The sequence below is a fragment of the Siphateles boraxobius genome, unplaced genomic scaffold, assembly GCF_051911475.1.
Source record: "Siphateles boraxobius isolate OS27281-9 unplaced genomic scaffold, OSU_SipBor_1 53, whole genome shotgun sequence".
Taxonomy (NCBI): Eukaryota; Metazoa; Chordata; class Actinopteri; order Cypriniformes; family Leuciscidae; genus Siphateles; species Siphateles boraxobius.
This window is the reverse complement of record NW_027509175.1, coordinates 8,145,354-8,169,626: the sequence shown is the minus strand read 5'-3', so window position 1 is coordinate 8,169,626 and position 24,273 is coordinate 8,145,354. Positions and strand designations below refer to the sequence as shown.

General features: G+C 37.3%; 1 protein-coding gene across 3 annotated transcripts in view; it reads right to left on the bottom strand.

The window, feature by feature from the left end:
* The window catches only part of grin2ab (glutamate receptor, ionotropic, N-methyl D-aspartate 2A, b), a 133,420-nt gene extending 109,500 nt beyond the window's left edge, over positions 1–23,920 (bottom strand). The window contains exons 1-4 of one of the 3 annotated variants that reach the window (XM_077205311.1): positions 19,257–19,347; positions 18,602–19,171; positions 17,898–18,081; positions 13,756–14,151 (exon numbers count right to left, since the gene is read on the bottom strand). In XM_077205311.1, the coding sequence (XP_077061426.1) occupies positions 13,756–14,136 (381 nt within the window). In that variant the 5' untranslated portion in view covers positions 14,137–14,151; positions 17,898–18,081; positions 18,602–19,171; positions 19,257–19,347. Of the gene's footprint in view, positions 1–13,755; positions 14,152–17,897; positions 18,082–18,601; positions 19,355–23,844 lie in introns of those variants that run through there. The other 2 variants (XM_077205310.1, XM_077205312.1) reach the window with 2 other exon arrangements.
* Between the last annotated feature and the right edge of the window lie 353 nt (positions 23,921–24,273).

Sequence of the window (24,273 nt, the reverse complement as noted above, 5' to 3'; positions counted from 1 at the left end):
GACTAAAGCATTCGGATATGGTCATAAATTATATATACTCCGGTTACTCATAAAACTCCTGTTTTCTGTCTGTGAGCTCCCTCTGTTGCTCTGGCTGAAAGGAAAACAGTATAGTGATACAGGAGAGACCACTCAAACCTCCTCTGACCGCATAGTTAAGTGAAAAATGAATAGAAACTATCATTCTTTCTAAAGAAATGTGACAAACATAAGGTATTTTATCAATATTTTTCTATATGTGTAAGGCTTTGGACTTAACCTTAATGGAGTTATTTTGTGCATTCCTATGATTGCAAATAAATGGAAGCAGGCACGACTGAATAAGTGTGGGGTTTTTTTATGCAAGCTGTTGATAAATACCAGTTTGATTCAGAATTATTTATGTGCACTCCTGACACAAATTAATAAATTACTGTCACTGTAATTTTTTCTTATTGTAAATCATTGGTCAAATATCGATGCTGGAGTCTTAAAGGGGTCATATAATGGTACATACACTTTTTCAATATTATTATACTGAAATGTGTGTTGGCAGTGCCTGTACACAACCATCATATAATGATAAAAATCTATCCAGTGTTTTTGTTTTAATCTCCTTATATGTTTTCCCCTGCCCCAATTTGAGCCATTCGATTTTGTGACGTCACTAAATCGGACGCCCATCCCACGATTTTTGATTGACAGCAGCGTTTCAACAGATCCCTGCCCTGAGCGAGCTGTCAGTCATCATAGTCCGTCATTGTTGATACGCTGGGGCAGAATGGCGTCCAAGCGATTGTGGTGTTCTGTTCTTGGGTGTAATAACGAACACAGCAGTAATTTTGATGTTTCTAAATCCGAACCGCTGAAGACACAGTGGCTGAGTTTTGTTTTCGAAGGGAATATTCCCCACGAGCAACGTCAATGCTTTCATGTTTGCGCGATTCGCAAATCTTTTCTCACCAGACTGCTTTATTAACGAAGGAAGTAACTTATAAAGCTGATTTTGATAAGAAGCTGCTCCTGAAAAAAGAATCGTTACCAACTATTCATGTCTCCCTGCTGAACCACCAGAAAAAGTAAGTGTAAAATTTTATTAACCTTTATATTAATCTTCGCAAATCGTTTCATGATGAATGCGGCTAAGGTTTACACTCAGGGTACATACGGCATGTTTTCTATGTACGACGTTCTCAATATAATTCATAATCCCACGTTTATAATGAACAACCCGTTATGATTATTGTGTTATTACAAACTGAGTACGTATAACTTACATCAGTAAACACATAGCGTTCGTTCATCTCACTAAGTTACTCTACCCTGCCAGTACACAAAGATAGATCAAAGTGACAATATAATAACCAACCATTCAGAAACGTCATGTTCGAGCCTTAATTGTCGAACTTCTTCGGGCCGTCATCTTGTTCCGACTCCGGTTCAAACTGATACGGTTGCACAGATGTGGTCCTTCTCAGAGACTCCCGCTGCCATTTTTTTCCTATACCCTCAACTCATTATCATTTAAAGGCATATGCACTGAAATGGCGTGCTGAAAACAGAGCTGTTTTTGACCAGGTAAAATTAGTGTTTTCTTACAATACTAACAACAATTTTTAATTAAAGTATATTACAAACTTTTCATTTAGACCCTAAAGAATCAAATTAACTTGTATGAAAATGGCATTATATGACCCCTTTAAGTATTTAAGCAAAGATGAAACGTTTGCTTCTGTCATGCTCATTTTGCGATCCAGCTAGTTTTCACTCAGCTGGCCCAATGCTGGTGAAATGGTGAGATTGTGAGACATTGTTATATAGCCTAGAGGCATGTTAAGGGTAGGATTTAGGGTAGCACTGCGGCACATTGTTAGCCCTGGCCTGACAGTGGAAATGCGTCTAATTGTTACAGGAAAAGTACAGAGCTTAATTTGGTAATTTTGCAGTTTTTGAGATTTTTTTTTGAGAAATTCAATTTTGAGAAAGATTGTTTGAATACATACTGAAATCAGACTTTTTGGGGCACTGAGATCTCATCTGAAACTCTCGAGGTTGTACATGTGAGATTACTGGGGTCTTTCTCACAGGAAGGAAAATCTAAGAATCAGACTTAAGCAATCTTCACCTGCTTTACATTTAATCTCAAAGATGTCTAGGAGTAACAATTTAGATATTAAAGAGGCCTCATTTGCAATTTTTCTGTCCTATAAGATTATAGAATCTCACCACTTTGTTTCTCAACCTGATTTTAAAAAAAGACTGGAGAATGTAAATGTACTGACATACAGTTTGGTAACAGAAAAGTGAGAAATGCAATCCTGCCTGAACAGACAGAGTATGGAAGTGAATCATAAGGGGTGATCAGTCCCACACACAGCTACTGTGGCCCAGCGCTTTGAACAGCTACACATTTCTACATCTAATCCTACGCCAGGCAGTCTTTGATCATGCGATAACTGCTAGACCATTATGACCAAACATGGAAATTCTCTAAAGTTGCTGCTGTTCTATGAAATAGCACCTGAAACAAATAAAGACACAGTCTCTGGATAAGTATTTATGTCATTTCAATGACAAATACCAAGCATTAAGGCACATCAAGCCATGCCCTTGTGCATGATGACCCATCGACTGTGAGTTTGAAACCAACTTGTGAATTGTACAGATACTTTTGCAGTCATATGTGCACAAGTAAAACACTGCTACTGTAAACACAAATGTTCAGACGTGTTTAATGATGCAAATACGCTATACCAACCAATTCCAACAACGGCTTTGACTGATTTATCACAATAATGTTCTGCTTGCAAAAACAAACTAGTTTTCTGCTTGAAAAAAACCTATCTATCTATCTAGATCTATCTAATGCTCACCCAGGCTGCATTTATTTGCATATAAAAAATAACTTTTCATAGGAAACAGTTCAGAAATTATTCTAGATACTGATTCAGTTCTGATTTGGTGCTCAAACATTTCTTATGTTGAAAACAGTTGCTTAATAAATTTGTGGAAATGTTGATAGATTTGTTTGAAACAGAAATCTTTCTATTTCTTATTTTCTCTCAAGAAAAAAGAAAATCTTAATGACCCCCAAATGTTGGGTGGTACTGTATATAGCAGTGACTTAATGTTTTCAAAAGGCAACTTAAGCTGATGCACATAAAAGATCAAATTCAACATATTAGCATAATCTCCCAAACATTCATTGTCTGTCTTTATAAGTCAGTCTCTCACACTCACAAAAAAGCCTATGGCCTAAGACAGAAAAAAAAACAGTAGGAATTATGAGGTTACTGTTTCACTCAAAATGATTTAGCCTGTGTGTCTACTTCACAATACAATATTCATAAAGTTAGTGTCGCACAAAACGCAGAAGTCTGCGGAACAGGGAATCTAAACTTAGACCTTGAAAAACCTTTGAAAGCAGCTTTTAAGTTGCTTCACCCGTGGTTCTCCCAAATAGACTGTCATTTCCAGTGAAGGCAGCACTAAGAGGGAAAATGACCTCATTCGGTTCTGAGCACAGGCACCAATCTCCATGTTAGCCGATTGTCCTTTACAACCCGGGGGAAAGAAGCGGCGAGAGGAATAGGAAGAAAGAAAAATAAGTGAGAACGAGAGAGACATGTTGGTGGTCTGCCAGGGAGAGGGATCCTTTGTGTAGACCCTCTCTTCTGATAAACCCTGAAGGAAGAAAGATAGAGAAAGAAAATAAAAGAGAACAAGAAAGAAAAAGAGATGGGGGGGAAAGGAATGTTCACATATAGTGGGATTGCAGAGATTAAAAAGAAGGGACAGACTGAAACTTGACAAAGGTCAGAAAGCTTTATCTTCTAAGAAAAGACCTGTAAAGCTCCGTCTGATTCTATAGTTCAAAACGCCACATACAGTATGGGAGCTTTCCTGTCACCCGACTTAAAGTGACACCAACTTGACTAGGGATTTGTTATCCAGTCTCCTATTGACACTAAACGACTGTAAAATAATATATAATTTCAAATCTTTGTAAGAAAAGAGCATGTATAACAGCTTCTAAGACCTGTTGGGAGTCACTTTTGGTACAGCCCATAATAACAAGGTGGCCATCAAGGCGGGACTGTTGGGAGAGACCAGGATTTATCAGAGTATTGAGCGATGGCAGATCGTTTGTCCACGGTGTCCCATTCCGGAGTCTTTTAAAGCATCTTAAATTGCATTCCAGCGTAGGTTCGCCATTGTGACTTTATTGTGGTGTCTCTTTGAAACGCAGCAATACATCACACAAAATAACGAAGGACAAGTTTATTTTGGCGTTTACAGGACTTTCACTTAAGCAGCTGTGATCCCTCCTTGGGGGCATTTGGGAACACAGGCGCACAGGTAAAGTGTAAACAAGAGCTGGATCAGTATCTTAAAATGACAGAATGCTGTTCTAAGCTAAATAAAGACTGACAACTATTTGATGTACAAACATCCAAACTTTATTTTCGTGCTATAAATATTTTAGGTACAGATACACTACCATTCAAAAGTTTGGGGTCAGTAAGATTTTTTACTTATACGATACATTTAATTCAGCAAGGATGCATTATATTGATCAAAACAGTGACAGAAAATACATTACAACCAAAAACCATATTTCTAATACTGTAAATGCCATATCTTTGACATTTTGTTCATCAAATAATCATGGAGGGGGAAAAGCATCAGTTTTTCACAAAAATATTAAGGAACATCTGTTTTCAACATTGATAATACTAAGAAATATTTCTTAAGAACCAAATAGGCATTTTAGAATGATTTCTGAAGGATAATATGACACTGACTGGAGTAATGAACAGAGCCAGTGCAGTGAGTTTTATTGTAGCTGACATCATCAAACTAATGTCACGGGGACATCAGTCTTATAAGCTTGTTGGGGGATGAGTTGGCTTTCACCCTTCAAGTGGGTTTTCAGTGTGTTACTGTGTTTTTTTATAGGCACTTATTTGGCACAGCTGATGACATCATATGATCTAATGTGCCAGTGTAACCTCAGTCTATTGTTAACTGAATAACAAGAAAATTTGATGGTGTGTGGGAGACGGAAAAGTGAAAAAGAAAAGGACTCGCATGTGTGCACGTCCGCCTGTAAGTGTATGTTACATATTTAATTTATGCCAGCCCCTCTATTTTGTTCTCTTCTCCCTTAATGCACCTCTCTAATATAGATGGGATAAAAACAGCTTCAATGGGGCAGAAAACAGCTTCAGTGTTTAACTCTTCAGCCCTGGCTCTCTTTCCTTCTTTTGGTCCTGTTTTCTTTCTCTCTCTCAAGCACATCATATAGACCCTAAACACTTAAGCCCAGACCTCATTTCAGAAACTGAACATGCGAACCACATAAAGCAGCTCATAGAATATTCAGTCCTGCCCCCACAGTGTGTGTTAGTGCTCCCTGCCCTTTCTTTCCCACATGGAAGGCGGAAACATGGTTAAGAAGATGCGTCCCCGCGCCTTCATTTTTAATAACATGAGAAGGAAAACCTGGGTTTACAGCGGAGCGAAGCATCCTCCAGGACCCTCACATACACGCTCTCAAAACAGACTTACGCACCCCCATGAGTGCACCAAAAAAAGACATGCAGTTGAACTTGATCAAAGGAGCCCAAGAGACACAGAGGTACAAGAGAGAAAGGATGTATAATACTATAGAGAAATAAAGGCCATTCCCAAACATTTTAGAGGGATAGTTCACCCAAAATTTCTGGCATAAACACTAGCATAAACATATTTCTAAGACATTCCAAGCCTAAAATCTGTAATTTTTTGTCCATGGATCACTGAAGAATACATTTTGAATAATCTTTACGTGGTCCTGTCCGACTCCTACTTGTTCAAATCTCTCCTTTTGTGTTTCATTGGGAAAAAAACAGTATACAAGTTATGAGCGTGAGAAAATAACGACTACGTTTGGGTAACTAATCCGGGTGAATGTCATCATTTACTCACCCTCATTTATCCAAAGTGCATCACTTTCTAGAAATGTTTCAGTGTTAGTTATGTCCACACAATGCAAGTTAATGATCACCAAAACTGTTTGGTTACCAACATTCTTCAAAATATATTTTGTGTTCTGCTGAAGCAAGAAATTCATGCAGGTTTGTAAAAACATGAGTCCAAGTAAATGATGTAAACAATCTTCATTTAGGGGTGAAAAATCCCTTTTAACAATACTTAAATATATAGGCCTAAATTTATAATCAATATACAGATACATGAGAACCAACAGAATTGTGTATAACATAGGGATGCTCATTTTGACCGTTTAACCGTTAACCGATAGTAAAAATTTTGACCGATTAATACTATCAGTTAAACGGTTTAAAACGTTTTTTTAAGCTTTTTTTTTTTTTTTTTTTTTTTTGCTGCATGGTTTAAAAAACAAAACTATGTAGGTTTTACTATATAGTTAAAACTATGTATTAACTCACGGGGCGCATTGACACGCGCAACCACACACGTGCCTGCAGACATTTTTTTACCGAGCAAGCAAAATGAAGCGATCGAAAAGAAGCACGGTGTGGGACCATTTCATCTACATGAGAGACAATCCTCCATCTCTGGATATTAATCCTCTTGACTGGTGGAAAGCAAATGAAAGGCGCTTCCCGAAGCTGGCCACTCTAGCGAGACGTTACCTGTGTATTCCCGGGACATCTGTGCCATCGGAGAGGGTGTTTTCTGCCGTCAACAGGCTGCGCTCCAGACTAACCCCAAATCACGTTGACATGTTGCTTTTTTTAAATAAAAATTAGACACGGTGTGGATTGAGGTAGGGCTGCTATTTTTATTTAACGAAAACTCTTAGTCTAACGGAAAAAAATGCCGGCTTTTAATCCGTTTCGTTCAAACGGATTCACTGTTTTCTTTTTGTCATGTTAATTTGTTAATTATCTAAGTGTAAAAATATATATATTAAGTGTAGGCATATTTCATGGGTTTTTTTTGTATTATTTTATTCTGTTTTTCCTCTGTTGTCACAAAATTTGATCTGAATCCAGGTTCTGTGGTTGATCTGTTCTTTATGCTGCTGATTGCACTTTGCACATTAAAATAAACCCTTTGATAAATAAATACAATTGTTTTTATTTTTAACGGGTCACAGATACGCATTTTATTTTTATTTAATGCCAATTCAATATTAACGTTATAATCTTATCAGTTAACGGTTAATAATCGATTTACGAGCGGCGGTTGTCGGTCGGGAAAAATAACCGAAATGAGCATCCCTAGTATAACACATAAAAGGGTAATACTAGCTGCTTCAATAACCGGTGTGATGGGTCTACTGATAAATAGTGCTAATCATAGTTAATAATGTACATAATTCACGTAAATGTTTATGCAGCCAGAGTTCACAAAATCCACTTTCACAATACTCCCGAAAGTATAGTAACATTATAATCTTTACCTAATTTTCACCATTAAGTACAATTTGTGAAAAAATTACTCTTTGACAAGACAATTATTATATGTAGAAACTATGCTAATAGCATCATGCATGCAAAAGTTACAATTTAGGATGCCAAACATTAATGTGCTATACAGTAGCCTACTTCAATTATATATATCTAACAGGATTAAATTTAACACAGTTAACACATTTACCCTAAATTGACACTGAAGCGGTTTCATTCTGTTCAGTCTTATCAGAAACACCAGAAACTTCACAAGCTGGCCTTGATGTAATGGTCAGAGGATATTATAAATAACTGAGATATAAATGCTGAGAAAAGGCTTACTGTATTTGTTCACAAATACTATTTGGCTTGATATTTTGATACTGAATGTGAGGAAATTTATACATGCTTTTTTGTGCCACTGAACACTACCATTCAGAAGTATAGTAATATAGTTTTTTTTAAAGAAATTAATACTTTTATTCAGCAAAGATGCATTAAACTCTAAAAGAAAATATTGTTTTTTTTCTATTCATCAAAGAATTATTCAAAGGATCCTGGAAACATTTTTACAAATATATTAAGCAGATCCTACAAAATATTAAGCCGCACAATTTTTTTCAACATTGATAATAATAAGAAATGTTTCTTGAGCTGCATAATAGAATGATTTCTGAAGGGTCATGTGACACTGAAGACTGAAACTTCAGCTTTGCCACCACAGGAATAAATTACATTTTAAAAATGTATAAAAATAGAAAACAGTTATGTAATTATATTTCACAATATTACCGATTTTACAGTATTTTTGATCAAATAAATGTAGTTTTGGGTAGAGTAAGATACTTCTTTCAGATCCAATACATTTTTTTTTTTTTTGGGGGGGGGGGGGTCACTTCATTCCTGATTAATACACATTATAACTGTGAAAAGGATCTGACAGTAATTGTGATATTTGATGGTGATCGTGTCTTTATATTTCTGTTTATTTCAGACTTGGAAATGCACTGTGCTTGACATGTTATTGCACAGCCAATACATCAATGGCTGTATCAGCTTGAGTATTGAAAGGAACTCTGGGAGATGATTTAAAGAAGGGATGAAGAAGCGTTATGGGAAGAGCAAGCAGGGGGCCTATTAATGTTTGAGTTTCATTCACATCAGCCCCAGCATTTGACTCACTAAGCAGCGCTTCCCTCCTGAAGAGACTCTTCAATTATTATCCTCCAAACTCTACAGCAGCACCGGGGCCTAATGTGTCAAAGCGAAGTTGGAAGATGTCGCTCGGAGGAAATTAGATAATGAAAAATCGGAACCTTATGAATTCTAAACACCTTTCAATATATACTTGCCATCACAAACAACTCGTCATACACACAATAAGAGAATACTGTTCCAGGGTTTTTCCTCCTGGATCAAAAATGGTCTTCGATGGTGGCGGATAAACATGATCATCCACACTCACAGTAAAGAGTACCCTACCCATGTGAACTGCAAGCCCAGCATTGACAATAAATCCAAAATAAAATGAAAAGAAACAGTTTGTAATATTAATTTATCTCATCCTATTTGTGAATTAAAAAATATTACTGCCAGGACAAATCATAAAACAAATGTGCTTAGAACCAGTGCTTTAAGTGGGCCGGTACACGCCGGTACTCAGTACCGCCACTTCCAAATATACCACCTCTCCGTGCGCCCAGAACGTGCTTTTAGCGTACCGGTACGCTCATTTGCACATCTGTTTTAATCCTTTGGCTGCGTTGTCGCTTTTCAGAGCGCCCTTCACAATGCACGCTTCCTAATTCGTCCCACCGAGAGCAGAGACTACATTACCCATACACCCTTGAGTTTTACAAGTGAAAAGAGCATGCGTCGCTTTTGCCGCTGTCAGTAGCCACGTTTACATGGACACAATCGGAATGAAATCAATACGATTGATGAATCTGAACAACGTGTTTACCTGCATGATAAATAAAGTAATCGCGTTGATGTGCGCATTTATATGTCACCAGTTTCAAATCGGATCTGATTTTTTGACATGCACAAACTGCACAAATATACAGAGTTTCCCGCTGTTCGCGCATAAATATTCTCCTCTATTGGTTCTATTTGTTTTAAACAGCAGACGTAATATTAATTCGTCTCTGGTCATAATTTAGAGCATATTAACCGTTTTGCTGTGCTGATCACGAAGTAAAAATGCCCCTCCCCGCGGCCAAAACCAGGCGTCTGTGGATGAGAATCCACAACAAGGACTGGTGGGACGTTGTCCTGCTTCACTTCACATACTCGCGAGTAAAATGAGAATTTTAGAATGACGGGAAGCTTATTAATATGACACTTTATTCAACAGGAAAAACAGCTCGTTCCGCGCGTTATACTCATTATGTTTATTTAACGTCATTGCACATGTGCAGTCCTTTCAGTTTGGGTTTTCAATCAAGTGTTTACATGTTCTCTCGATCGGATTACATAAGGGATAAACCACCCCTTTCAATCGGATCGAAATGTCATTCCGATCGAGCTCAATCGGATCGATTAAGGTGTTTACATGAGGGTTTTTTAGTCCGATCCAGCCGTCAATCCGATTATAAGTGTCCATGTGTCAATCATGGTGTCAACTCAACGTGGTCCGGAGAGGGTGTGTGAAACGGGTAAAGAAATGAATGAACCATAGCAAGACTAATGTTTATGTTCTACTGTTCTATGGTTATTATGTTATTATGTTTTTATAATTTATTTTATGTAGCCTACATTTTGTTCAAAATGTTTTCAATACCCTTTTGCACATTTTATTTATGTTCAGTAGCTCTTTCTAGCTCAAGCAAATCCCCCATTAAATTATTTTTTATAAGGCCGTCTGTTGACTGTAAAAATATGTATATATATATATATATATATAAAACCTAAAAAAATATATATTTTTTATATATATAAAAAAAAATTATATATATATAAAAATATTTATATAAAACCCCTTCAATATAGTTGTTGTTACCTCAGGGGAGGAGGGGAGTCAGCAAAAAATAAAAAAAATAAAAAGTACCGGCACCTCTTTTGGGCCACTTAAAGCACTGCTTAGAACTATTTTATATTTAAAAAGAATGTAAATTTAATTGTAAAATAAAAAAAATTAGAGCGACTGATTTGAATAGTAAACAACATAGTAACATATTACGTAGTCCAAAATAATAGAACTGCCACTTTTTCTGTCACTCCAAGTCTTAATGCACAGATCATTTGACATATATAGATTGTTTCCGTACAAGGCTATGGTTTTCACTGTCTATCGTATTCAACTGCTCATTTAAATATGGTTGTCAATTCAAAAACTTTGCAATGTGTAGTTAGCAACATGACAAATATTTTATATGCAGAAAGCAAGCAATATAATCACCATTAAGTTGCCATTATAATCATTGAAGCTGTCAATTACAACGCAAGGTACAAAAAACTGCACTCTTGCGCAACTCTCGTTATAATCAATGAAGCTGTGTAATGAATCTCTTATTGACATTGTGTTTATACTTTGTTCATTAAAATGAAAGGATTCAAGATTTTGCAGAATTCATGCGGAATAAAAACCCCATCATTTTGAGCGGATTCTGACTAACTTAAACACATCTGATTGGCCATTGCGTTTACGAGCTCAACAGAGATGTCTGTGATTGGATACTAGGGCTGCACGATTTAGGGAAAATGTTATATTGCGATTATTGAGGTCAAAATTGCGATTGTGATATAATAAACAAATGGTTTCATGATGAACTTGCTTGGTTCTCAAGAAAAATGCACACACAGATTAGTGATGATGCTGAAATGTGTATTTCTCAACTCAAACTAGCAACAAATACTACTAAATGCAGTGTTTTCAAATTAAAATAACATTTTTTTAAAATTAAATAATGACACCTTTTGAACATTCTGTCCAGACAAGCAGGGACATTTAAGCAGGATGTAACATATGCTTTGTCTAAACTCAGTCTGTGGATCATTTTTTGTGTAAGTGTATTGTGATTGTCAAAACATTTGGTAACTAAACAGAATTTTGTTAAGTTTAGTGACAACATGTTACAATGTTTTCATTATTTGCTTGACACAAATTTCACGATTTCAATTCAAATCTTGTGACTTGATTCCGATCGTGCTTCAATATCGATTCATTTGGATACATATTAGGTAGCCTAACAGTAGATACATGTTAATTTTTCCTAAGAAAAAAAAAGATCTCGCCTATTGCTGTAAACACACAGAGAACCCTGTCAGCTGGTATAATTATTAAAGGTTAAAAATAACAACTCAAATTAAATATAAAGTGGTTTTTACTAGGCTATAATAACAACATTACAATATTTTAATACGTAAAAAATATACTTTATATTTAATATAGTGCACATATTTAGTAAAATACTCCTCTCTATATATATTATTTTTAGGCAACTAACGTGCTATCATCAAATGGCTTTCCTGAGGTAAATGTAACGTTATGTGACAGGGCCTATTGTTCTACAAGCTGTTTTATTGACCTCTTTCCATGGTTAAAAAAAAAAGATCAATATTATGTATGAGGCATAAACATTTCGGTAAGTTGTACTGTATCTTTCAACACACCTATTGCTCATTCGTTTCTATTAACTAGTAAAGAGTAAGAGATATTCGGTTCACGACCACAATCTGTCATGTCACATTTACAAGCGCCAAAACGCTATTGTTTGAATTTCGTAATAAAATTGACAGAACCTGAGAGCTGAATTTGTTTCATATCAAAAGTAACCTGCTTCTGTCTAGTCTGTCGATGTCAGTGTCCTCTTTGCTTCGCGATATTTCTCTTTGCGTGAGAAAATGGATGTGGCGTGAGAGCGTGTGAAAAGTGTCAATTGCGTGATTCTCGAGCTAAATGAGTGAGAGTTGGCAGCCCTGCTCTCTCCGCTCAGTGTCGGTTATCTTATAGCCAAAATATTGCCATATAACAGAGGTAGAATTTTTCCTAGCCATCAAATCAGTGTTCGGCGTCCATCTTCACCTGTCCTCCAAACTGCACACCGGAAAAAGTCACGGCTTGACCATACGCGCCACACGCCACTGCCTAAACTGAAACTGTCTGGTCTTCTTTTTATTAGCGGTGTAGAAAATGGGCAAACAGCTCTCAGAGAATGGGTTGCCATGTCCACAAATGCATTTATTTATTTCATAAAATCGTAGCATTTTGCGTCATATAATCGCATAGGCTTGCCATCGTGATTGCGATATGATTAATAGTGCAGCACTATTCGCTACATTGCTGAACGCTGTAAAAACAGACTGAAAAAAGAAACCTTTGACGCTCTTCACAAAGAGCTTACACAAACACTCATGGGAGCTTTTTTAAAGCAGGCGGCTATCAGCGGGTGCCAGTACTGCAGAACAGCAGATATCGTCACATTAAATGATCAAATAAATATTTGGCGGACAAATATTAATCTTAACGGCCACAAAAATGCAGGAAAAACCCTGTGTTTAAAAAATTAATAAAGCAGCTTAAAAAGTATCTATTAACTGTACAAAACAATGCAATTTGCATAAGAATTAAAACATCCAAAACATTGTCTGGTTGAAGCGAGAAACGTTCCTAGCCATGACAGAATACCACAATCCACTTACTCTGTGGTTATTTCATCACTGTTAAAAGAGATTGTGCGTTCATCTAAAATTATCAAATCACTTTTTGGAGGGGTAGTTTGAAGTGAACTCAGCCAGATGATGCAATGGGATGACATGGACGCCTACAAAAAGTTCCTACAGTTTATGTGGATGAACAATGTGTAGTAATAGCCTAATAGTCAAATGTATCCATTTTAATAATATGACCAATAAAACATCCACAGCTAGACGTTTAACATAGAAAATGAAAGAATCAGTGAATCAACGTGCAATCAAACTTTTTCAACACTAAACTCTTTGTGGCAGATCTGTCACTAACCCGGCCGCAGGTTTCTGTCACACCCACACAACTGCTATTGATTTTGCTATAAACACAGCTCACTGCCAACTTTGCAGAAACAAATATACAGACAGAGGGACAGTTACCGAAAGACTGGCAATCCGTCAGGCTATATCTGATGCAGATGGCTTGACTGATAAAGAAAATCTGCCAGGTATCTGAATTGTGTCTCGTTTAATGCCACACAGCAAGACAGTCCAAAACATGGCATTGAATATTTGAAATGAAGCTTTCTGTTTAGGCCTTGGTGGAAAACACCTGATTGATGCCAGATATGATGAAATATTCTGCGGTGGGTTGCTGTAAATGCCTAAGCAAAATAAAATGACAAATAAAGCGCATACAGCCAGCCAGGGAGGAATGCATGCTTACCTTTTCGGCCATGGTCATGGCAGAGCCGCCGTGGATTCCCAGTATAGGCATGGAAGTCTGAGAGGAAACAAAGTCCAGCATTTGTGCCACTGCTTCCTGGTCTGTGCCATCTCCATAGACCAGCCCGTGCAGTCTCTGTCGGGACATGAGTTCACACAGGTGTGTAAGCATGCTTCCTGGGTCCGTCTGGTTCACCTGGACGCTGAGTACAGTCACATCCAGAGGCGCACCTATCCCACGAGCCGGACGCAGGGCTGATTCGGATACGGTGGGGGTCTGGCCCAGTATCACAGCTACACTCAGGGATGGAGGCTTCTCTGCAGCCTGCGACCAACCCAGCAAAGTCCATAAGACCAATAACCAGACTACAGCTCCCATCATTCCTGACTTCAGCCCCTGTAAAGATGAGAAGTTTTAGAAGGATGCAAAACATGCTCAGATATCAGATCACATCAGGCAACAAATCAGGATTACTAGATCTTAAACTAGATCAAAATCAGATAACTCGCAGACATAAACTACATCCGGCCTATTACTTTGCACGCAATGATTCAGTGAGGGGGTCGGGAAAGCGGCAGACAAGCTTTTAAAGGTTAAGATGGCGTGGTACTCAGTTCAACTACTCAATCATTTCAAGTCAATACTTTTCAATTAGTCTAAACAGTTAAATGGAACAGTGGTTCAATTATTAGCAATTAACTCTGATGTACTGTCTTACAATATGTCAGCGTGGTTACATTTAAATGGCCCATCTAATTAATAGGACTCTTCAATAGTTTATTACGATTCTAGGCTAAATTTGATGCCTGAATGATTCCAGATGGCTAGTGTAGCTGTCTCTTAAATTACAGTAATAATTGATGAAACCATGCACTAACTGGAGTGCATTATAACTTCATGAGTAAAGAACAGCTTACACATGGTTAAATTTAAGTGCACTGATGTCAGCGCTTCAAAGATGGTTCAATCTCAGGAGATTGAATGTACAGTAAAAGTCAACTTCAGAATGGAGAAATTCCATACCACTTATTTTTCTGTGGAACACAAAAGGAGATGTATTCCTCTACAGGAGCTCTATTCCATACAACATAATGGTAAGTCCATACATACTCACAGTGGTAAGTCAATCTGCACCCATTCCTTTTCATTTTCACTGTATGGAAAACAGCAGTGTGAATAGTTCAAAAGATCTCCTTTTATGTTACACAGAGTAAACCACACAGGTTTGGAACAACTAAAGAGTGAGTGACTGACTTATTTTAAACCTTTAAGTTAAAAAAATATAGATTTTTTCATTTGGCCTCTTTTATTAAGGTAGAGATACTCTGTCTGCTATCAAACATGCTTTGATAGCAAAATTGATCAAATTCACTCTGAACTTTTCACTCTCAGAAATGTCAGTGGATACACCTGCTTCATCCCTAGAGTTCAGTCATCAGTCATTCACGCCTCCATTTCATTCACTGACTATTTGGCCACAGCCACCAACCACAGATGAAAAACTACTCTGATGTTAAGAATTATCTTATAATAAAATATTTTGTTTCTTATTTAAGTCTGCTTAAGGATGTCATTGGCAACACACTGACATAAACGGGACATATATATAGCATCATGAAATAGTGTCAGTTTGTCTCTTAATATACTGTAGGTGCCAGGGCATGTAATTTAAAATCAATCCTCATCATGACAAAAATCAATGAAATGAAATGAACCCCACAGTCTCTACAGCTTGAATTTGGGGAGTTAGCTTGGTGTGCTCAGCAATGAACGATGTGATAAGAATGTGCTGCCATCCGCTTCTGCAAATACTACCATTTTATATCATCAGTCCTCAACAAAGGACAAAGCTTAATGCAGAAGCTCATAAATTCACAGCTTAACATAAAAAGTCCTACCCTGAAAAGTTACACTGAATATATAGCAATAGCTTATATGGAGATTTAATAGGGTTTTCAACTTCACAAAAATATAAAATTTATATTTTTATAAGACATCATATATTTATATAAAACAAAAATAATTCTAATAAATAAATTATATTTTTACAATTGAATCACCTTCAATGTGACAAACTTAATACAATTATTCCATGTAGTCTCTTAATTAAAATTATGTAACAAGCCAGCGTGCATAATAATAAAAGTTAAATCCCTTTACAAAATGCTATTTAAAATAATTTTAGATGGTGTATATCATGTCACACTGCAGAGGACTGTTGTTGTGTGTGTGTGTGTGTGTGTGTGTGTGTGTGTGTGTGTGTGTGTGTGTGTGTGTGTGTGTGTGTGTGTGAACAAACAATTAAGTATACTGATATTTATTACTGTATATGTTATCTCAACATCAATACATCAATGCAGGAACAGAAAAAAAGTGGATGACTGCTTTCGGCTGATGTATTATATAATTCCTCCTACAATGTAATTTTTAAATAAATGAACCAAGACTAGCTTAACACTTGACAAACTAATAATTTATTGATGCGTTTGCAATTGTTGGCAAACACTTATTGCAGATAGCAAGAGGTTTTAGCTTCTGACAGCTTAAACATTTAGCTGTATTGCGACGCATACTAATTAGTGCCAATCACATCATTGCCTGATTGCTTTTTTGATGGTTGCACTGGTAGTTTGTGAAAGTCAAAAAGTCATGCATGCCTCAATAGATGCATTAAAGATTCCAGAGGCTGGCAATTGTGCTCAGTTGTCCCTGTACTTTCTCATTTTGTATACTCGCTAAAATCCGTAATTGGCATCCTCATCCCGAGCAAAGCATCCATGCCCTTAAGTCTAACCCGGAGTACTAATTAGTGTTTGCAAATGTAGTGCATCAATCTGCATCTTGTTCACTCCTTCTGCATGTGCAACTGTCAGATTTGTTGGACAAACAGTAATGTTTTCAGTCACATTAGACATCACCTACACCATACAACTGAAGGAGCAGCCAAGGTTCAAAATAAAGACAGTTCGTTTCGCTGACATACAAAACAGACCCATGGCTTTTTATGCATCAAAATTTAAGCAACACTGCCAAAAACATCTTGCCAATAGTAGTGTTTGTACGAGTGAGGTTTGAGTATATGCCTGGAAGTACCAACCACAGTTTTGATGGTCTGTCACAGCCCATATTTCATAATTCAAAACCACAGCGTAAAGTGCGAAGTGCAGATCGGCAACTCTGTTAGCAGAATATCACCGCTGAGATCACTTCTCTACGCAGGCGAATGGGGAGGTTGTGGGTGGATTTCTGAGTTTGACTGTGTGGAAAGGCGGAGGGGTCAACAGTTATGAGTACTCTCAAAATAAGCTCCTGCACTAGGTCCTCCTCCCCATCTATCTCTTTCTCTGACCAACACGTATGCTCATTTATTCTTCTGTTTAAGGCCTAAACATATTCTACCTAAATATGTAAACAAAGACACTTCTAGCTATGTAAGCTTACGGAATTTGTGGAAAACTGCAGTATCGCGGACATTACTGTCTATTATGCTTTATGTTTAGTTTTCTCTCTCAACTACTGTCATGCCGAAGCAACAGTTTGCAGAGAACCATGCCATGCACGTTTAAAGTCAGTATGTTTATAGTGACTTTAAATTTTTAATTGCACTAAATTTTGAAGGTAACTCCATTGCCCCCTTGAGTCCTGAGGTTTGTTACCAGCAAGAGAGCACATTAAAAATGTTCAACAGGGCATTTCATTGGTCAAGTGCTCATGTCTATGTTCGACTATTTGCGTAAATTATTTTTTTGTAGCCTAAAGATTAACAAGAGTTGTCTCAATATAGCAAATGTAAGAATGCATTGCTGTATGTCTGGGTGTTCAGTTAAGGTCATTTTTTCAAGATGTGCATAAGTGTCTCTTTACATGCATGTGTGGGTAGAGAGAGTGGGTGGTTTTGAAATATTTCAGCTCCTAAATTTATAGCCTCTATAGCAGGAAAGACTATTTCAGGCCTGGTCCTGTAAGCAAGAGGAAAACATCAAAAATGTGCTTGGACAACGTGACTGCACCCAAATCTGCAAGTCCCTCATTCCCCATTTAGAATGAACCCACGAAACAACGGCGCCCCCTGTCGAAACTCCCTGTCCGCCGCTTCACACCGAGGCTATTACTAAACGTTCAATATTTAAAACGTATCTTACCTTGCGTGTCACGAGGTGTCAGTGAAGAAGACTCGCCGTGGTTGAAATGTGCCATCTGTGAAACTGACCGGTGTCTTGTGAATGTTATCCACGAAGATTTCCTCACAGAGAAGGCGCGTTTCTCGACGCATTTTTTTCAGACCTTCGGAGAACCACCTTGACAGGAGCTTAAGTATTCAATGTTCTGAAAGAAAGTCAACCAAAATCCTTACACTATGTGAACAAACATGACAGAACTCATCATTTAGTGTATTTCAATAACTTCTCCCTCGTGGGGACAACTGATCTGCGTGGAAGCGTAACGGTCCCCCGCACAGAAACCAAGTAACGTTAACCTCTGAGACTGACTACAATACCACATAAGCGTGTTTTAAATAAAACCCATCAGTGAGCTTCTAAGGTATATAGTCAGCGATGCAGAGGTGAGACCTGGTGTGTTTAAATAACGGCCGGTGTGGTATTCCCCTCACGCGCGCGCGGGGTTTGTCTCTATGTAGGGCGCTCGCTCGCGCAGCAGGTGTTGCGCATCAAGGCGGTTGAAATAATTTCTCCCGTCACGAAAATAAACCGACGATTTTGTCAACGGCAGGATCCAACGATTCCCATTTGAATGAGAGAGCGAACCCACATCTGGTAAGGATGTTAATAAGTGTGAATAATAGGGTATTTGATGTTTTATTGAAAGTAAAAAGAGATCAACTTACCTAATATCCTGGTTATACATTTCCAAAATAACAGTCAGGAATTACACCGTGTCCTCACTCGTCATCGTATAACCTTGCTCTTTTTTCTTTATAAACAAATCCGTCAAGTTCAGCGCTCTTAACGGTGTAATTCCACCAGTGCCCTTGTGTTTACCGTGTTCATTCCTGGCATAGGTTCACCGGAAAAAGGAAAGGAAAATACGGTCAATGTCTTAGTCGAAATAAAACGACAACCTAATATGTAGCCTATGTTATTTATTTCAGAGTCTCGAGCGCTTTCCGCAGAGGAACAGGTCCGCGTGCCTCCTCTGAGGGGATTCCGTCAATATCGCATCCTTTTGGAGAAAACTGCAACACGCCGTATTCAGACGTTAAAACGTCGATAGCAGGGATGAGATCTATTTCAGATATAGATTCCTCTGCGACACCATCGACTGAACTCGAGACATCATGGCAAACTGTCGAGCGCGTGTACGCTCCTTAACATCTCAGCGCGGAATTGAGACTGTACTGGCCAATGCCTCCCACGCGCTCCGCGCCAAATTCAACTCCATTCTCATCCCTTGCCACCTGTAATTAAACGTAGACATATACGTTTTAGACGGGTATATAAACTGGTTTTCTGTCTGTAAACGCAGACGGACTGTAGTCGTACCTCTTATCTGAGGGAAATCAATTGGTTTTGCTCGTTTATATTTCCACCCAACTTTACGGACCATTGCTCTCAGACGCACACTCCATGAATCAAGTAGATGTTAGATTGAGGCGCGTTCTCTCTCTCTCTCTCTCTCTCTCTCTCTCTCTCTCTCTCTCTTTCTCTCTCTCTCTCTCTCCCCATCACACACACATGAATACAGACAGTCAAATGATAATGAGGGCCATTAACAGTCCCTGCGCATGATGGGCGCGTCAAAACTGTGGAAAATTCTCAATCACACGACGCCTCAGTAAACAACTAATTTTCCCTCTCGATGTTGCAAAACCATGTCCCATCCACTGTCGCTTCCACGTGTTAAAGAGAGCAAAACAGTTCAACGAACCGACTCCTGTCTGTCTCAGTGAAAACGCTCGCTGATTTTAGGCTTGCTCCGTTTGCGCCAAAATTGGTGGTTGGTTCGTTATGAGTCAGACGCTCCCATCTGTGTAATTTCCCTGTAGGAAATCCACGGGAGCCGTTATGATCCCCAACTCGTGCAATTAAATCAAATTATTTGATGCTTTACGATCATTTAACCAGTCAAATGAAAACTGCTTGACAAGTCTATTTAAAAAAGTATTTAAAACTTCAGATTATGACAGTGTGGACAAGTATACAGAAGGCAAGTTTCCCCTAAGATTTTTGAGACAAGTAGATTTTGAATGCAAATATTTATAAGCTGCATTGCTGTTTTTTTGTTTTGTTTTTTGTTTGTTTTTGTGTTTTTTAAGAGAAGTGTTTGTCTTCTGGCGCTGTATTACATAAACGTCCTATATTAATTCTTGATTTAAGAATTTAAGTGAAGTTACCATGGTTACTAAACAAATTAAATTGGATTTTGAGGATGTTTCTGTCATTCAGCCCCTGGTCATGTCTAACCCCACAAAACCTATGCCAAGCACCACAGAAAGTTCAGCAGAGTTCCACAGAATTCATTAAGTTTATTCCGCATCTATTCTACACAGATTTATTTAGCCTAATTGCACTATTCCTTTAGCTGTCAATTGGTATAATACTCTTAGGTATGTTTTAACACATTTTAACCACATTGAAAATAATTTCAGAACTGGTACCCCCTGGAAAAAAACTAGTAATAATTATTTAATTAATAATAATAATTAGTTACATTTATATAGCGCTTTTCTAGGTACTCAAAGCGCTTTACATGGAAGTGGGAATCTCCTCAACCACCACAACCCAACACATGTAGTTACCCAACATCCCTGCATAGACACATTTAGAATAATGACACATTTCTATATTCCAAGAGAGATAGCTAAATCTTATTTCAAATGTTTAGGTCAGTTTAATTGATTTTTGAAAGCATTGGTAGCACTTTATACTGCTATTCAACAACACAGTCCGGCCAGGCTACTATGTTATGTTTACCAGAAAACTATATTTGAATATGATGTAGCAAACACTACAACACCGTTTAACATACATATCATTTAACAAACACACAGGCATGCTTACACAAGTTATATGCCTCAGGAACATTCAGTCTTGCTGTTCGTCCTTACAAATATTATAATGACTCATTCCCTGTAAGTCGACCTTTATATACTAATTCTTATTTAGAAATGACCCATTTTGACAACCTGCATTGATTACATTGATTTTAATGTACTGCTGAATAGAAGCATGCAAACCTCTATAAACTAGTTTTGATGCATCTAAACTTATACATTCACACATCATAATGCATTGCTGCTTTTTGTTACCCCCAGCGGTTTTTTGTCTTCCTCATCCGGCCAATCATGTTTCAGTATAGGCAGGAAAAGGACGTTTTACAGTCCACTGAACAAATTTCAAGATGATAAACTTTACCATTTGTAACAGCAGGTCCATTGTGATTATCCATGTCTGTGTATCTAAGTTTGGAAACCTATGCCCATTATCTGCTTGCTTGAGCAAATAATGCAAATTCATGGCTCAAAGGAACTCTGATTCGCTTTGCCAAGAAAGATTTTCCTTTTCTTTTTTTCAGTTTATACATGATCTCATATAGAAAACACATCAGAACAGCTAAAAGTTGTTAAAGAATTTACAGCAGCAAAATGTAAAATCTGAACATAAGCATTCCTGTGGCTCGAAAAAATGGAGAATAACACTACAGTGCTGCATCTAACACAAATAAAATATTTTTTCTGGAAGGTATTTCTGCTAGCTAACCATTAATTCATTGTCTAATTAGAAAACACAGGTTTGTTTGTGTAGGAATGGACACAGTATTGAAGAATCTGTTCAATTATTAAGAAATCTTTCATATGAATCACTCAAATACAAGCACTTATTTGTGTGTATAATGCAGAGTTAAACTGGGTCAAACTAGGCATTCTTTGCTTTTTTGCCCGGAACTGACTTAAAATGAGTCGCAGGTAATTATGCAAAAAGCTCATAACGAAACAATTTTACGACTGAAAAACGATAATAAATTTGAGAAATTTTCTTTAAAGGAAAGAGCTATACACAAATGACATGCTTTGGCAACCGACACACGTTGACTAATGAAGATTCTCCCATTTCCTTGGACTGTTTAGATTTACACACCACTACATTACATTTCCTTCATCTCACATCTAAAAACAAACATCTGCTTATAACAATACATTTGAATTCCAACGCAGACTAAATAGCCAAGTTAGTGCATAATACAGCCAACAGCAAGCAACATATATGCAAAAATATGCACAACTTCATGAATAAATAAGGGAATTAAGAAATAAAGAAGAACTGGAAGAGAGGTTAGCACGAGTCTGTCATGAGCACAAAAAAGTGGGAAAATTCTGTCTCCATGGTAACCCAATTTTCAGTGTCACCACTTTTGTTACCAAACAGACCATGCTACATTACATAAAACACATACTCACACCCCCCTTCACACACAGACAAATGTGCGCACACACTCGCATGCATTCACTCAATAGAACAGCAGTGATTGCATGACAGTTTTAGCTTTGACTTTGATACACAATAATCTCTAGTCATCTTGTCTAATTAGACTTTTCTTTTATTAAAAGTACTCCTAGAGCAAACTTTTCATTCTTAACACACCACTTTCCCATAAACATCTAGTGTTGGTGAGTGATTAAAAGCAAAACACTAAGACAGAATTTACTCTATAATAATGACAATTTGAATTTGTCATTAGAATAAATTAACCCTAATCTTAGTCCTTATGCATCCATTTACATACACAACATACAAAAACAAGATGCATAAACACGAGCCCTGATGCACATACTGCACATAAGCTCAACGTAATGAGTTTATAATTTCTTTAAATTTATCTATACCCTAAGTTTAAAAACAATTATGAACCAATCTTCATCTAATTCATAGCAATAAATGAATAATGCAGAAATGGCATTTTCAAGCTTGCCCCAAACTCAATTATCCAATCACTCCTGAAAGCTTAAAAATGTCAAAATTCATTTGCGATGAAATTTTGTATACAATTCATTACATTGTTTCCCTCAATGCAGTCTGATACCGTATGTAATGAGGAAATTATGTTGAATAATGACTGCATTACTTTTACAATGCAACGTGGAGGCTGTCGAACAAACAAATAAGCAAGAATACATATTTTACTCAGAGGTCATCTCAGGCCAACACTGATACCAATTCAATAACAAACACATACTGTACTACATATAGATTACAAAATTATACAGGTTTTCAGAGTGTCTACAGTATGTATTCTATCCAGCACATGGTCATTACATGAATCTGAATTCTCATTCTGTATTCAAAATAGTGCGCTTTGTGGTTTTGGCTATTGCAGATGAGTGAAAAAATTTAAACTGAAAGCACATGTATAGCAGACGACTTCTTGTTTTTTTTTTCTTGTTTTTTTACCGGGTTAACATATTTGAGACCCTTATCACGTTTCTGGGTTCGTCTGAATTTTGTCCCATATATAAAACATCATCTTTATGATAGGCATACTGTTCTGGCAAAGAAAAATGACAGCTGGTCAACATACTTACAGGATAATTTCCTTTTTGACGGGGTAATTTCAGTCAGATGATCCGATTAATGAGATGAATGAGGAGAGAATTTGAAGGTTCTTATGAATACCAATGAGCAAGGTGTAGCCTACACGATTGCAAAAACTGCAGCTCGAAAATGTTATGCTCATATTTCCAGCTCATAAATCCTCCATAACATCAATCAAACATATAAGAGAGTTAAGCAAAGGACAATACCACAGCTTACAAAAATAACCTCTTACCCTATAGTGATTCAGTACCTTACTATTTCAGTGATTTATTTGCTATCCTAATGGTCATTTTCAACGTCCCCACCTTGTTACATAGCCTATCCGACTGTCACAGTGTGAGAATCCCGTTGCAGCGAGTTAAATGAGCAAAATAGAAAATGCTAACAATAATCAAAGTAGCTTAATAATGCAGGGAGAGTCAAAAGCAATTAAATTAGGGAAACTAATCCAAATAAGGTAAAAACCCGAATACAACAAAATAATATGCCATTGAAGTGACTCAGAATTTTGTAATAGCAATATCATTAGCCTACTTACAGGTGACTGTAGAGCCGGGCTACTTAAACATAGAAGCAGTAAACAAAACAAAGGTGCGTTCAATTAAATTGTAGCGTTCAGATGGGGGAGACCTCTGGTGGCTGGGGGAAGGAACTGCAGGGTGTGACTAAACGGCATTACACAAATATCCAAATATCGAGCGAAAAAATCTGGAGCCAGCCAATCGCTGTGAGAGGTTCGGCTTGTGATGTCTGTTTTTTAGCAGTTCAAATATGCAGGTTTTGCCGGAGTTTATGCTGTTTTAATTTTAGTACTTATTAAATCAAATTTACACAGTGGGTGCTTTGTAATTATTGTATGTTAAATATTGCAGTTTTGATGCTTTCATTGTGATTATTCTGGCTGGGTTTACAAAAGTTTATAAAATTGTCCAATCTTTTGGCTACTTATTAGGGCATTCAGAAAAAA